General features: G+C 52.0%; 1 protein-coding gene across 1 annotated transcript in view; it reads right to left on the bottom strand.

The window, feature by feature from the left end:
• Positions 1–2,022: 2,022 nt before the first annotated feature.
• Positions 2,023–16,716, bottom strand: part of Ube3c (ubiquitin protein ligase E3C) — a gene marked incomplete at its 5' end in the record, with an annotated part of 79,988 nt that continues 65,294 nt past the window's right edge. The window contains 3 exon segments of the mRNA XM_005414099.2: positions 2,023–3,580; positions 11,980–12,110; positions 15,972–16,038. Coding sequence (XP_005414156.2) covers positions 3,410–3,580; positions 11,980–12,110; positions 15,972–16,038 — 369 coding nt within the window.

Here is a 16,716-nt window from a genome sequence, read left to right as displayed (position 1 = left end):
GCCCGTCGGCAGGTGTGGGTGGCAGGGACAAAAAACGCATTAGGGACTGTGATCCAAGTCACGGAGCGCTGCTCATGAGGACCTTCGGTGTGGGGCCTGGGGGCCGCGTGGCAAGGCGACGGTGGCCACGGTCCAGCCCGCAGACAGCAGGAGGGGCCCTGGGCACCAGCCCAGCACACGCAGAGGCCTGGGCACCTCCGGGACGGCCACATTCGCAGCCAGGGCTTGAGAGCGTCGCTCTACTGGGGAGAACACTCTGCAGATGTACCTGGCAGACCCTGAGGGCTGGGCCACCATTCTGGGTGGTCTGGGTGAGTCCTAGTTCCAAGGCACAGCTGTCCGGGGAGAGGCAGCGCGAAGGCAGGGACTGGGTCGAGGCCACCAGAGGGCGCAGCAAGCACTGGACGGTCTCCTTGGAGCAGCGGAGGGAGTGGGGCCCAGACCCCTGCGCTTCCGACACTGGCCTGCACAACAAATGCTGCTGCTTCGGGCCAGCCAGCTTGTGGCAAGCTGTGACGGTGGCCACAGGAAGCTCTGCACACACCACGCTAATTCTCTGAGAAACAGTCTTCCCAGCTACGCGCGGACGCCCTCACCCACAAGTTCAGCACTCAGGGAGCTGAGAACAGCAAGTCTGAGCCTAGGCTGGGCACCTTAGTGAGACCCTGTCTCAAAAAAGGCGGAGGGTGTGGTGGTGGCCGCAGACAGCGCAGGGCAAAGGCCCGGGGTGTAATCAGTGCCACTGGCTGCTGCCTAGTGCCGAGTCCAGGAGGCAGGACAGCTCCGGGTGCTCAGGTGGGCACCCCACAGGTTGCCTGGCTGCTGTCCCCAGTCCTGGCAGGTCAGGAGGCGCAGGGCTGGCATGGTGCAGAGCTGGAACTCCCGCCACTGATGCCCGTGGTGGCTCTCACCTGACTGCAGGGCCGGTGTGTGTGGACCCTCGCCAACAGCGACAGGCTGGGGACGAGTGTCTGCCGGGCAGAGCCTCCTGGGCTGTCCGGAGCCCAAGCAGCCCCGAGCCGTGGGACATGTCCTTCAAAAACAGAGGGAAATCGGGACTCGGCAGAACACTAGAATGAGGGGCCACTCGGGGGGCTCCCCTCGTTCTTCGGTAGCTTCCTCTTGCCCAAGAACTGAAGAGTCAGGGCCGGGCTCTTTCCGGTTTTGCAGGGCCAAGGATGGAACCCAGGTCCGGAGTCACGTAGGCAACCACCGAGCGGCACACCAGTCCGGGCTTTGCTGTGGGGGAGGCAGCTTCACTGCTTGGTACGGAGGCTGAACCCAGGGAGTAATGCGCCTCATCCCTGCCCTTCTTTGAGATGGGGTACCCAGCGGGGAGTGAGCGTGTGCGGGAGCCCCGTGCTGGCACAGGCGCTGGGCTGACGGCATGCTCTCTTACATGCAGCGCAGAACCAGAAAGAGTGCCCGAGTTTTGTTTCATTTTAATCACTTACGCCTTTATTTCACGCTGCTAATTTTTCTCTGAGGTCTGAGAAAGCGCACACACTGCATTAGGCTGCCCACAGAGCCCTCCCTGCGCCCCCAGGCTCCGCGCGCACGGCCTGGACATGCTCTGACGCAGCACGGCGAGGGGAGCAGCTTCTGCCGTGGGCCGTGGGCCGTGGTCTGACTGCGGCCTGTGCACACCGACGGCCCCAGGCACGGCCCTTGCAGGTGGCCGCTCCTGAGGAGCGCCTCGAATACCAAGGCCAACGGGCAGGCCTGCACGTAGAGCAGGTGCAGAGTAGGGCGAACAACGTTCTCCCCTAGGAGGCATTCTCCTCAACAGCCTAATGCTGAACCACCCAGGGGGCGCCCTCGAGAGCAGGTGCGGCTGTCCTCAGCCTGTGCGGATGGCTCGGCCCCAGATGCCCGTGACAGGCCTGTCACCTTGCGGAAGCCTGGTGTCACTACAGCAGAATGCGACCAGTGAGTGGCCTGGGGCAGGAGTCCAGGAGAAATTTTAACCCAAGTACTCAGCCATTCGAACACACAAATAAATACGTAAGGGACAACGAAATGTAAGCATAACTGCCCATTTCTCTTCAGTCTCAGACACTTCACTTTGAAAATACTGATGCCAAAATACACGAATCAACTAGTAAGAAGATACAGAATGTTCAACATAAACAGCAGAAAGTAAAAATAAAACCAGATAAACACTATTTATTTCTGTATATCAAGACTATAAATAGCATTTAAACACTTAATTTATTTTCAAATTAAGAAATTATACATTTGTTTTAATGGTCATTGTCGTAAAAGTGTCATCAGTTTCTGCACACTGAGAAGTATATTGCTAGTTCTGGTGAAACCTATAGCAGCCCCAGGACCCTGCCACGCGACACCAGGCGTGGCAAGGTCAGGCTGGGGTCCTCCTCCAGTGTCCGCGCGTGTGGTCCACACCGCATGCTCCGAGCCACAGCTGGCGCTCCTGCCTGCTGGCTGCCTGCAGAAGCTGAAGTCGCCCCGCGACGCGTCAGGTCCCAATAAAGTGCCTACGTGAGAATCACCCAGCACCCCCAGCCCCAATGCGCCGGGGACACTGTCCTTGTGTCTAAGCAGCAGTTTGGGGTAGAGGGCACCAAGGGCCCACGTGTTACCCCAGGGTGCCCAGGAGGGGGCGGCGTGGCGTGGCCCGGCCAGCAAGGGTTGTGGTGATGGACAGATGCAGCCCACCACTTTGGTTCAAACGACTTTAATAGAAGCTGCAGCAACTCCTCTCCCCGGCGGCCACTCACTGCAGGTGACACGCATGCACGGCGCGGGACCCTCTTCTGCCTCCCAGGAGCTCTCCAGGAAGAGTGGAGCTGAAGACAAGCGAGGAGTGAGGCAGCACCACACCCCACACAGCAACATCCAAGCCGTCACAAGGCAGGTCGACGTGACGTGGACACAAGCATGCTAGTCCCGCCTGGGGAAATGGCTTAAACAGCACGAAGTAACACTCCTATTATCTGTTCTCCAAACCCAACCACTTCGGGCCAAGGCAGCAGGATGAAACGCCTTCAGTACTACCAACCAGGCCTGTAAACCATTGAGCGCACGGGCAGAGTGTGCTGAGACTCAGGCTGTGCTGAGGGCTGTGTGGCTGCGGCCAGGCGGACCCGCTCCGGGCCAACAGAGCTACAGCTTCATCTTTGGCTAATTTCACGGCGCTGCCACTGGGCTAAAACTGCTCTTCTTGGCAAAGCTACTGACCAGCCACACGGCGCCTAACAGTTACTTAGGTTACCGGGAAGCAACGCGCACCTGAACATGGCCGCGTGTAATACCACCACCTAGAGCGATGAGGGCGGGGCCGGGAAGAAGTGGGTGCCTGGGAGCGCTGAGCGCGCAGTGGAGCAGGCGGTGCAGTCTGGTCGGCCCAGGGTGCCTGGCGGCTCGGCTCGGCTCGGCTCGGCTCAGCTCAGCTCAGCTCGAAGCCAGCCGCACACTCAATGGCATAGAGCAGCTTGCTGCGCAGGAGCGTCTCGTCGTAGAACTCGGGCAGCTTCAGCAGGTTCATACAGGTGCTGGCTGTGGGCAGCCGCTCCAGGTCGGAGCCCCCGTTGTGAATGCAAAACGCAGGGTACAGCTCCTAGAAAACAGGGGCACAGGACACTGGCATCACGGGAGCATGCAGCCCAGGACTCCCCCTGTGCTGAGAGCAGCTGAGCCACTGCACACCCAGGTGCTGGGACAGAGGAAAGCACACAGCCCTGCCTGGGGAAGCAATGTTCCACTGGCCGGGGCCTCTGAGGGTTTCGGGTTGTTTTGTTTTGAGACAGGTCTCGCTATATAGTCCAGGCCGGCCTCAAACTCACAGCAATCCTCCTTCTTCAGCCTCCCAAGTGCTGAGATCAGAGGTGTGCGCCACCACGTCTGGCCAATTTCGCCATTTCCTGGGCTTTTTTTTTTTTTTGTCTTTAAAAATTTTTTATTTATTTATCTTTTGTCTTTTTGAGGCAGGTTCTCGCTATGCAGTTCAGACTGGCCTTGAGCTCACTTTGTAGCCCAGGCTGGTCTCGAGCTTGCAATGATCCTCCTGCCTCAGCGTCCCGAGTGCTGGGAATACAGGCAGGTGCCACCACACCCGGTGTTTCTGGACTTTTAAAGACAGTTTTTAGAAGGTGCCAGGGTAAAGAGCTGGCCTTTGTGTTTGCTTCTGTCAAAATGGGGGTGAGAGGACAGGGCAGGGTGGAGCCAATGTGGTGCTGCGATGGACGACTGAGTGGAATGAGAGAAAAAAGTGACTTCTTGATACTGAAAGCCGCCACACTCAGCAAAATTATCAGTCTTGCTCTAAAGCGATTACAGAACCATGGTAACTATTCTATAACTACTCATTTTTTTGGGGGGGTACCGGAAATCAAACTCAGGACCTTGCACTTGCCAGGCAGGTGCTGGTGCTGCTGAGCTATATCCCCAGCCTACAGTTACTGTTAAAAGACCCAACTTAACCTAAGACCCTCCTCTTAACCTGACCCTCGGCCAAGCCTGTGAGCTAACGGGCACCCTGAGTATCTCTGGATAAAAGAGACCAAACATGAAATCAAAGCAGAAACACTGTGAGCCTAAGTCCATTGCTCTGCAGCGCTGGGGACGTAACCCCAGACCTCTTGCATGTAAGACAGCTGCTCTGCTGGAGTCACTCCTGTCCTGTGAGCCCAACCTGGAGGGGACGCAATGGTGCGACCCAGCACCCGTCCTGGGGTCTCAGCTCAGCTGCCAGCGACAGGAAAGGAACCCTCTGACGCCCACGGCAGACACAGCAGCCTCGCCCCACCCTGGAGACTGAGTCTGTTACTCTGGTGTCTATCACCCCGTCTTTCTATTCATTCTATCTTTTCTGTGCCAAGCTTCAGCTAATAAATGACAGAAGGACACACTTAACGATGGCTGTTTCACAGGATGAGTGAAAAGCAAAGCTGGTAGGGGCCACATGTACCCATGGGCAGCACCTGGGCCTAGGCAGCTGAGCCTGGGGGAACCAAGCACCTCAGACGACTGGTGGGCGGGGCTTCCCTGCAGGTCCTGGGAAGGCTGGCAGGACGTTACCTAGGCAGGGCTGAGGCCGACAGGGGAATCCAAGTCTGGACTCTGAGGGACTGCTACCAGATGATGAGATATACAGAGCACTGCCCTGGCACCTCCTCTATAAAATGACAAGGTGAAACAGAGGGAGGGGACCGGGATGGGACAGATTACAGAGCTGCAGCAGCCACACCAGAGAAGATGGGGCTCTTCTTTTTTTTTTTTTTTGGTTTTTGGTTTTTCTCCGGTACCGGGAACCGAACTCACGACCTTGTGCTTGCCAGGCAGGCACTTTTTGCCGCTGAGCTAAATCCCCAGCCCCTAAGATGGGGTTTTTCTGTGCCAACCACGAGCAGCAGGGAAGGAGGGCAGGTGAGTGGGAGCGAGGGCAATGTGAAAGGCAGGTCCCAAGCACTGCCCCTCCCAAGGTGTGGGACGATATCCTGGTTGTTTAGGTGCCATGTATTTCTTTTTTTTTTGGGTACCAAGAACTGAACTCAGGACCTTGTGCTTGCTGGGCAGTTGCTGGGCAGGCGACTGTACTGCTGAGCTATATCCCCGGCCCTAGGTGCCATGTAAAAATGCTCATCTCCATTTTGTGGATTCCCAGGTCCCTGCCAGGAGCAACAGGCCCTCCTGGTGGCTTAGACATGCTCACACGGAGGTCTAGTCCCAAGACCAGGAAGCACGCACTCCCTCCACGCTTCCAGTCCAATGTCAGGCCACGGCGTGGCTCAGAGCCCGCATGTGTGGTTGTTGGTGGTGATGGGTCTTGGTGACTCTGCCCTACCTTGGTTCCCCTTCTTTCCTGAGGCGGCCCAGCATCCTACCCGTGCAGCAGCATGACTATGGTTATTGAGGGGCTGTCTCAGCATTTTACAAGGACTCAGTGAGTCACCTGGGCACAGTCAGGCCCACTGCGGCACAGACTGGCTGCGGGGCAGTATGTGCTCGCTTCGTGTGGACCTCGACTGGTCACGGATTGCCAGCACCTGCACCTTCCTCCACACGTGAGCATCCGGAGTTGCAGGCTGTCGGTGCAAGCTGCGAGAAAGGTGACTCCTGCACTCTCCTCCAACACTGAGCACTGTGCCCTTCACCTGCCCCGTCCCGGCCTGCGGGGAAAGACTTTTGAGACAGCAGTGCTGAGGGCGGAACCTAGGCAGTGTGCCCAAGTGCTGCAAGCAGGAGTAGGGCAAACTCCACTTTCCAGCCACCAGCAGGCGGGCACGGCAGTGCACACCCGTCATCCCAGGAGTCCAGGAGGCTGGGCCATGAGGATTGCCAAGTTTGAGCTATCCTGGGCAACAGCAGTTGATCAAGACCCAGTCTCAAAATACAAAATAAAGGGCTGGGGATGTGGCTCCCTGGGCAGGCCCTGGGCGCAAACCCTGGTACAAGGAAACAGGAATATTAACAGCGCAACAATCTCAATAGGAGAGATTTGCCTGTCAGGCGTGAGGTCCTGATTCGACTGTGCTACCCTGAAGTCTAAATCAACAGGAGAGACTGTAGATATCTTCCTTCCTACCCTTAGCCATGTTTTTCCATTTTCTACGATAAAACCATCAATTTTTTGTTTGTTTTTCCAGTACCAGGAATCGAACTCATGACCTCACACTTGCCAGGCAGGCACTGAGCCGCTGAGCTAAATCCCCAGCCCTGCGTCAATTTTGTTATATGCAATAAAAACCTAGCACCTCAGACAGTGGTGCCCTCCCCTTTGGGCGTGCTGTAGACAGGAAGCTGAGCACGGCTCCCCTGTGGGGACCTGGGCACACAGGGCGGACACACTGTGTGTGGGCTCCTGCGGCTGATGGCGTGTCCACAGGTTCATCTCTGGGTGGAATTTACCGTGAGTTACGACGAGACCAGAGCCGAGGAGGTGCAGCCCACAGAATGCTGCAGAGCATAAATGCTCCTTCCCACCTTGTGGACCTCTTACTGCTGCATACAAACTTGAAGAAATAATGTGGCAGGGCCGGGGGTTTAGCTCAGTGGCACAGCACCTGCCTGGCAAGTGCAAGGTCCTGAGTTCGATTCCTGGTACAAAACAAAAGAAAAAGGAGAAAGAAATCTCTTTGTAATGGGCCTACAGTGTCAAAACATGGACCCAGGAGAACCAGCAGTAGCAAGCATTACATTTACTCTCAGCATTCTGAGCACAGGGGCCGACGGCTCTCTCCAGTGCCCACGTAAACTGAAATGCAGCTGCCTCATGTGAGAGACGGCAACGGTCCGGGCAGCGACCGGTGCTCCCAGCAAGGGCACCGGCACACAGACGCCTGAGGCTCTGTGCTGTGAGACAGAGCCTACTGTTCTCGTTGCTGAGCTAAAATACCCGATGCCCAAAGTTAAAGGAGGAAAGGCTTATTGAGCTCAGTCTGTGCAGCTTTCAGTGCACAGCAGGCCAGCTCCAAGGCAAGGTGGCACGGCAGAGGGCAACGCAGAGGAGAAGCAGTTCATGGCAGGCAGAAGGTAGCAAAGCCAGCAAGGGACAAGACGAGCCTCTCTCTGTCCCTTACACTGTATCCAGACTACTGAGTCTAGGGCAGTCCCAAACCAATCAGTGGATTTTGCTTCAGACAGTGTCACTATGTAGTGAAGGCTGGCCCTGAACCCAGGGCAAATCTCCTGCGTCAGGGTCCTGAGTGCTGGGATTACAGGTGTGAGCCACCATGCTCGGCTGCAGTTAATGGACTGATTTAGTAAGTACTCACCCCTAATTCTAGCACCCTTAATCCTAGTATTGCACCATGAATCAATCACACACTCTAGACCCAGCCACCTCTGAAAAAGCTCCACCTGTGACTTCATGAGGGTTTGGGGGGACATCTAGACACAGTCAAAGTAACGCTACGTTTCAATGTTTCCTTCATGGCACTAACACCATCTCCGAAGAGTCTCAGGAGTGACAAAATGGCTCTTCACTGGAATCTGGTTCCCGGGTACCACCCGTGCCTAACTAAATGCAGTACAATGAGAATTCGCATTAATTCAGAGTGAGAGAAATTAGCAATCTGTTCTGTGGCCTGCTGGTAACTCAACAATTTTCTATAGCACTTTAATGATTTTTTGTCTGTAACAATCACATTCATTAAACATACTGAAGTTTAATTAGCTTTAGCAGGTGCCATCCTTCTTCAATAGCCTGGCACTACAGAACCCCCTGACGTCCAGTCGAGGCCTGCCTGCCTGGGCTGCCCGCACCCCAGGGTCCTCAAGGCCCTTCTGCAGCACGGTCCTTCTGCACCCATCTGGGTGGGTTTCCCCAACCCCAAGTCTAACAAAACAGCGGTAACAAATCACTTCACATGCTGGATCACTGAGAAAAAAAAATCCAGTCTGCTTTCTAGCGTCTCAGTTTCTTTTCTTTTCTGTTCTTTTTTGGTAGTGGGAATCGAACTCAGGACCTTGTGCTTGCCCGGGAGGCACTTATGCCACTGAAGCTATATCCCCGGCTGCTTCCTAGCTTCTAAAAAAGGATCTTCCATGACATGACAAGTCTGTTAGGACTATTCAGGGATGCTTGTCACCCTGCCTGAGACATCAGTCCTAATGCGGCATCCATGCTGGGCGGGACCTGCCCAACCCTCTGGGTTCTCGTGGGTTAGATGAGAGCAGGTCTCCAGGCTCCTGGGCTTCCAACTCTGGCCTCAGCATGGCTCTGAAATAAAGTGCTAGTGCCTGTGTCTCAGGGTCAATGTCCTGGATAAAATTCCCAAGGGACTAAACTTCGAAGATGGAAGAACTCACAGGACTGTTCGCATCACCGGGCAGGCGGTGAGGGGAGCCTCTGCGTCTGTCCAGGAGCACTGTGACGCCTTCCTTGGTCCCTCTGCGCAGTGTGTGGTATGGTGGCCACCGAGCCAGACTAAAAGCCTCCGTCTCTGGCAGCAGTTCCGGCCTCCCTGAACTAATGCTCACCGTTCTGTGATGCGTGCTGTCACCCTCCCGGTGAATGTGGCTGGCTCTTCTCAGCTTGAGGGCCCTCCAGGAGGGGTTCTGGTCCTACCACATCATCAGATGACGTCACCTGCCCGGAGGTTAAATACCCACAGCCCCCTCACTGACTGACCTGACATCCTGACAGGGGCGCTGCAGCTGCATGGTACCCTCTCCACACAGCTTTGTCATAGCTGTTCTTGGGCACAGCCTGGGTGCTGTGCTAACCACGAGTGGCGATTTCCAGGACAGCTTAATTAAGGTATCATTTGCCTACTGCAGATTTGCTCATTTAAATGCACAACTCGGTGACTGCAGCGAATTCACAGATTCCCGGCACCATCCCTACAACCCAGCTTTGGGCTATTTCATGTCGCTCACAGACCCCACTTCTACCTCCGGCCCCAGGGAGCCTGGACTATGATTCATGCAGACGGCACTCTGCAGCACGTAGCCGTGCCCGTCTTCTCCCCACTGGCACAATGCCCTCAGTGTTCCGATGCAGCTGCTCCTCGGGATTCCCGTGTAGCGCCTCTTTACCAGCTGACAACACGTGGACTGTTCCCAGCTGGGACCGTCCTGCAGACATCGTGTGCACAAACATGGTCTCTGTCATGAGCACAGTCTTGGGAGCGGAGGGAGCTGCTCTGCGACACCGAGGGCCTTGCCTGTGTCCATGGGATGCCAGTGCAGCTCTGGCTGGACCCAGAATGGGCAGAACAGACTGCGCTGGGACTAAGAGACAGCTGGTTCACTTCAGCACATTCCCGAATACCTGCAGGACAGGCGAGGAGGCCGTGCAGCTGAACTCACCTCAGGGGCTTAACGCAGCAGGCTTAATGGGGCTGGGAACTGTCTGCTCTCTCAGCTCCTTCTCTGTGGCACTGGGGTCAAATGTCGGGCCGCGCACATGCTAGCTAAGCACTCTCCCCTCCTAGCAAGCTCAAGGAGCACTGAAGGTGCTGGTCCCAGGACATGTGCAAATTGTGGACCAGAGAGTCCACAAATATAGTCAAATGGACTGTAACCTTTTCATTGTGGTTTTTAAGACACTTGCTATTTTTTTCTCCCTGAGAGGGGGTCTCACTATGTAACTAAGCTGGCCTTGAACTTCGTAGCCAGGGGTGGCCTTGAACTCATGGTGATCCTCCTGCCTCAGGTTCCGGAGCATTAGGATTACAGGCATGTGCTTCCATGCTTGCCAAGACTGTTTCTATTTTTAAGTACTATGTGGTGAACTACTTAGGAAATAAAAAGCCCAGTGTCTCCAATTTACTCTCAAATCACTCACTTGGAATTACAGACGTGTCACTGTGAATGCAGCGGACAGAAGACCAAATGTGTACCACCCAGGTCAACACTGGCCACAGTGGGTGCAGGAGCCTCCACCCAATTCTTGCAACTTTTTGGCATGTTTAATGGAACTTTCAAGCAGAAAGCTACAGTCACCTTCACTCAGAAATGTGCAGCTTAGCTGAAGGTGAATGCATACCTGTGAGGTTCACAAACACAAGCAATGCACAATGCTTACCTGAGCTGTTATTTTCCTATACTGCTGAACACTTTTTTTTTTTTGAGACAGGGTCTCGCTATGCGTTGAGCTTACTTTGTAGCCCCGGCTGGTCTCAAACTTGCAACTACCCTCCTGCCTCAGCCTCCAGAGTGCTGGGATTACAAGCATGCACCACCATGCCCAGCTCACTGGACACTCTTAACTGTTTTTTTTCCTTTGTGGAGACAGGGTTTCACTATGTAACCCTGTAGCAGAAGATACTCCCCTCCCCCTCACCAGTATATTTCAGTTTGTTAGTTGCCCAGGTAACAGTTCTGGTTACAGTTCCTGCTACTTTTGTTTCTTAGAAATGGCTGGTTACTATGATGCATATTGCAAGAACCAATCTCCAACTGACAAGCCATTCTGCTGCTGTTACATCCTCCTTGCTTATCCCATTAAGGCCCTAGACCACCACAGATCAGGGCCTGACATTTTGGGAATGATCTGAATCAGAGCCCATTGATGTAAATAAAACTGCCTTCAAATCCTAGGTGTCATGTTGGTGTTTCTTCTTGCCGTTACAGCCTAAGCTGGCCTCACACTGGAGGGAATCCTCCTGTTTCTGTCTTCCCAGAGCTGAGATTAAAAATGTGTGCCACTCTGCCTAGTTCAGGACAAATACTACTTTTTATTTTATTTGTTGGTACCGGGAATGGAACTCATGATTTTGTGCTTGCCAGGTAGGCACTGTGCTGCTGAGCTGTATCTTCGGCCAACTACTTTTCAATTTACCACGAATACAGGAAATATTAAATGTGCCTCAAGCAGCTTAACTGCTAAACATAAGCCAAGTTATATGAGATCAACATTAATTTTCGGAAGAAAATAAAGGTAGGCAATACAAAGTGAGTAACAGGACAAAAATTTACTTCTGCTCAGGCAGAATCTCTGCACATGGAGAAGGGGTCAGGGAGTGGGAGGGAAGACAGGAGGAGGTAGAGGGGATTGGAAACGAGAGGTGTGTCGTACACGTGCTCCAGCTCCCCAGTGAACACCCCTGGCATGCACCGCTAACATGCACTAATGCAATGGCTTCTGCTCACGCACACGAGACCAACGCTTTCAGGTCAGGGCAGAAACAACTTCTTCAAGCTGCACTGTGGGTTTAGGACATACAGGGTTTGCCCTTGAGATTGTCCCTCCTTCCACAGCCCCAGGTAGCTATGGCCAAAATGCATAGCCATTGCGCCAAGAGTGAACGCCAGAAGTCAGAAGGCTACGTGCCAGGTCTTGGGTTTCATGCCCAAGTCTTTTTTTTTTTTTTAAGTACCAGGAATCGAACCCAGGATCTTGCACTTACCAGGCAGGTGTTGTGCCACTGAGATATATCCCCGGTTCGACGACCAGTTCTGCACCCCCCAACCCCCCAAAAAAATCAACACAAGGAGCCACCAGTCACTGTGACATACAGACCATAGCTAATTTGTACTTTGTAAAGAAGCAAGTGGCATGAAATTGTGTACCTTAAAACCCAAGAGAGGGGGCCGAGAGCAACTTGTTACAAACTTGAGCAATTTGCGCTTTTCTTCATCAGTGAAACCTTCTACAACTCTCCAAAAGATTTTGATGACAGGATGATCAGCAGAATACCCTCCTGTGACACAGTGAACACAAGAACAGACAGGCATTAAAAGCAAGTGCGCAAAAGCAGGGTTCTCTTAATGACCTTAAGGCAATGAACTGGTCTGCCTCCGCCAGCTGTGGTGAGGCAGGGCACGGTGTGCGGTTGGAATTTCTAGGACACTCGACCCCAGTCCCCTGGAGGTGACAGGCAGAGCTGGGGCACTGGGCTAACAAGGCCATCACTAGGGAAGGCCATCCTGCGAGTCACCTGGCTTTTAAGAACTATGTTAGTTAGAAATCAACACCACTGTTGGGCACACCCTCAACGAACAGCTTCATCTTTTGCCAACAAATCTCAGAAACAAACACTGAAGGTTTTTTTTTGTCTTTTTGAGACAGGGTCTCGCTGTGCAGTCCAGGCTGCCCTTGAGCTCACTTTGTAGCCCAGGCTGGTCTCGAACTTGCAACGATCCTCCTGCCTCAGCCTCCCGAGTGCTGGGATTACAGGCGTGCGTCACCTCGCCTGGCCGACACTGGAGTTTTTATATTCCTGTACAGCTATACATTTGGTCACTACCATTTTGGTGTCTACGTTAATTTTATCACCTCTCTTTGATAATAAGGGAAAGACCATGGCCAATGACCAGCCCCACAAGTGATTAGACCACTGTTCTGAAATGTAGTATCTGCTACTTACAGCTTTTAATCTCCTTAAGTGCTTCCTAAAACTAAAATAATTGCTATATATTGTTCCCCCACTGTTAATACACTACAGAAATAACATCAATAAAATATCCTAAGTGCATTAATTGGCACCAAAATGAATGATAATATTTTAGTCCTATTTACTGGAATAGCTAAGATCATTAAAGGTATAAGCTGCTTTCAGTGCACCCAGGGTAATGCAAACACCCGTGACAATTTCTTGGCAAAGGGAAGGTCAGACTGATTTCATTTTCTCAAACTTATGACTATCAAGTGGGGATGTGACCTTAGGTGTTATTTGCCTTCACGTAAAAATTAATTTACAACAATACAGATTAATTACACATACATATAAGTACACACACACACACACACACACACACACACACACACACACACACACACAGAGTGGTTTTTAACAAATTAAGACTTTTACAACCATTCATACAGCCCAGGTTTTAGATACTCCCATTTCCTCTGAGATCCTACTCTGACCCCACAGGCACCATGGACCGTTCGCCTCTGCAAACCTGATCTCCAGACGTTTAATATACAAACAGCGTTCCTCAGAACAGGGGGACCTGTACAGTTTTCCTTTTTCCTTTTGCTTTTTTTTTTCTGGTACCGGGAATCAAACTCACGACCTTGCACTTGCCAGGCAGGCGCTGTGCTGCTGAGCTACATCCTCAGCCCCTCTTTTTTCTTATTGTGGTAAATTCAGAACTAATATTCACCTTTCAGTCATGGTAAGTGTACAACTCAGAGGAGCTGCCTCCATTCCCACCCTTTCTCCCAGGAGCTCTACTACTCTAGGCAGGAACTCCCCCTCCTCTCTGTAGCCCTGAGGGCTCCATGCTATTGGGGAGCACAAGGACTTGCCACTCCAAGTGACTCACACAAACTGAACCACCCAACACCTGTCCTTTTGTGTCTGCCTCGTTCTGCTCAGGAACAGTATGCTGGCTTTCAGCTCCTTTAGGTTTACACACACAGGAATCAAGTTGCCGGATCACAGAATTCTGTTTAGGTTTCCACCCTTTTTTTTTTTTTTTTTTTCCCCCCAGTACCAGGAATTAAACTCATGATCTTGCACTTGCCAGGCAGGTGCTGTGCTGCTGAGCTAAATCCCCAGCGCCGCCCACCCCCTGCTTTTCTTTTGAGACAGGGCTTTTCTTTTGTAGTTCAGACTGGCCTGGTACTCACTAGGTAGCCCAGGGTGGCCTGGAACTCATGGCAATCCTCCTGCCTCAGCCTGAGTGCTGGGATTTTTCTCTTTTTATGATGCCATGTGTGGAGTACAGGGAATTGATCCCAGGGCTTTTGCAGTGAGCTACATGTAAGCCCTTTTTTTCAGATGGCCTAAACTGTTAAGTTGCTCAGGTTGGGCTCAAACTTGTGATCCTCCTGCCACAGGCTCCCAGACTGCTAGGATTACAGGTATATATAATCACACCTGGCCTTTTCCTTTCTTTCCCTGTGATGCTAGGGACCAAATCTAGGGCCTTGGACACACGAAGCGCTCTGCCACTGAACCATACCCTAAGACCACGTTAGTTTGCAGAGGATCCAAAGATCCAAACTGCTTTGCACAGCAGCTGCACCACTTCATAATTCCACAGCCATGACTGAGGTCCCACTTTCTCCACCTCGTCCAGCACTAGCCATTCCTATTTAACGTACAGTGGAGCTCATTGTGGTTCTGATTTGATATGCTTTCTCCTGATGATCAGCAATGCTGGGCATCATTATTGTCCGTGTCTTCGGAGGGGTGTCTATTCAAACCCCTCCCCATCCACATGATCTGCTTTACTTAGGAATAGATTTTCAGTTTTTTGTTTGTCTTTTTAGAGACTGGGTCTTGCTATGCAGTTCAGGCTTGCCTTGAGCTCACTTTGTAGCTCAGGCGGGTCTTAACTCACAACAATCCTCCTGCCTCAGTCTCCTGAGTGCTAGGATTACAGGCCTGCACCATGTCCACCAAGAATAGATTTTAAGTGTCTTCTAAGAGATATACAACACTTGAATATGCCCAGGGCATATATTAACAATAGGGATTCATGACTCATGATGCCATATTATTTTTAAGAAACAGTTTTTTAGACAGGGTCTCACTATGCAGTTCAGGCTGGACTTGAACTTGCAGTGCTCCTGCCTCCGCCTTTCCAGTAGACGGGATCACATGTGTGCCACCACACCTGGCATTAATATCACTTTTTATTTATTTTAAACAGGGCCTTCCCAGGTAGCTCGGGCTGGCCTCAAATTGTGGTGCTCCTCCGGTCTCAACCTCCCAAGTGCTCCACCACAGCTAGTGTGAAGTAATTTTGTCTTTTTTTTTTTTTTGGTTTTTCTCTGGTACCGGGAACTGAACTCACGACCTTGCGCTTGCCAGGCAGGCGCTTTGAAGCTGAGCTAAATCCCCAGCCCCAGTGTGAAGTAATTTTTAATACTGATGCTAAACAAAACTTGCAAAGTATCTTATAAACTACATATAATAAAAAAACAAAACAAGTGAACATGACAACAGAACAGTGGCTGGCTTAGAATACCAGTATTAAGGGTATATTTTTTCTCTTTTGTTACCAAGTATACATGAAGCTCATTACAAATAAACCTAAGAAAGTCAGAAACACTCCCAAGATGGCAGATGCACCTGTGCACCCCGTTCGGTGGTGGTCTGTGGCTCTGGGCAGTGATGCTGTGCCCATCTCCCAAAGCCCTCCCTGGCCAGGCCAGAACTCCGACAGAGGAGGTTACGTAACTCAAGGTTTTTACCTTTGCATGTTCCTTATCAACACACTTAGAGGTGTTCATGCACTCTGGATACAAATTCATCTGAAAACTTTGTCCCACCTGTGGTTTTTTTTTTTTTAAAGTTTTTAATTGAAAAGTAAAATTAAGTAGAAAAAGAAAATTTTGATGTGGTCCATTTCCAGTCTTCCCTCACTGTGCTTCATTCCATCCATGGACTCATTCTTGGTGCTGGGGACCACGCCTACGGCTGCAGGCTAGCGAAGCACTTGCTTGAACCCAGGTCTCCACCCCCACCCCCAGCTCACCAGCCGGGGGTGCAGCGTGTGTGCGCTGCCTGCCAGTCTCCAGGGCTCCGGGACAACCAGTCCCTGGGCAGCGGGGGATTGGAGGCCCCTCCTTCAGCACTTCAGACTGGAACCGCTGAGTAACATACCTGAATAGTTTGTAAAGGATTTTAGGTCCTCCAGACTTATGGGAACTTGTGCACCAGAAATTAATACCTGAAAAAAAGTTCAAATTGTAAAAATCAAGGTGTGCGCGCAGAGGCTGGCTGGCTACTGGGAACAAAACCCAGAGCTCTGTGCTAGGCAGGAACTCTACCCTCTGCAAACAATCAGTCACAGCCCAGCCCCTTTAAGGTTTTATTTTTTTACTTTTATTTTTTGATCTTTTTGAGACAGGGTCTTGCTATGCAGTTCAGGCTGGTCTTGAACTCACTTTGTAGCCCAGACTGTCCTCGAACTCACAATGATCCTCCTGCCTCAGCCACCCGAATCCTGGGATTACAGGTGCCACCATGGCGCGCCACCATGCCCGGCTATTTTTTTTTTTTTTTAATTATGACTTTTTTTTGGAGACAGGCCTCGCTAATTACTTCAGGCTGGCCTGGATTCACTATGTAGCCCAGGCTGGCCTCAAAATCACACTGATACTCCTGCTTCAGCCTCCTGAGTGCTAGAAGCACAGATGTGCGCCACCACGCCTGGCTAAGGTTTTATTCTGCGATTGGGATCTCAAGAAATTGCCTAGGGTGGCCTCAAAATTACATTTCTTTCTGCCTCCACCTCTGGAAGAGCTGGGATTACAGCTGTGTGTCACCACACCCAGCCTGACTAGAAAAGCTCTTAATAAGAAAGCCCTTATTTTCCTGAGACAACTGTGTCCCAGAGTCAGCAGGC

This window comes from Chinchilla lanigera, unplaced genomic scaffold, assembly GCF_000276665.1.
Source record: "Chinchilla lanigera isolate Chin_1 unplaced genomic scaffold, ChiLan1.0 scaffold00178, whole genome shotgun sequence".
NCBI lineage: Eukaryota > Metazoa > Chordata > Mammalia > Rodentia > Chinchillidae > Chinchilla > Chinchilla lanigera.
Note: the sequence above shows the minus strand (reverse complement) of the source record. Positions and strands in the feature narration are given on the sequence as shown.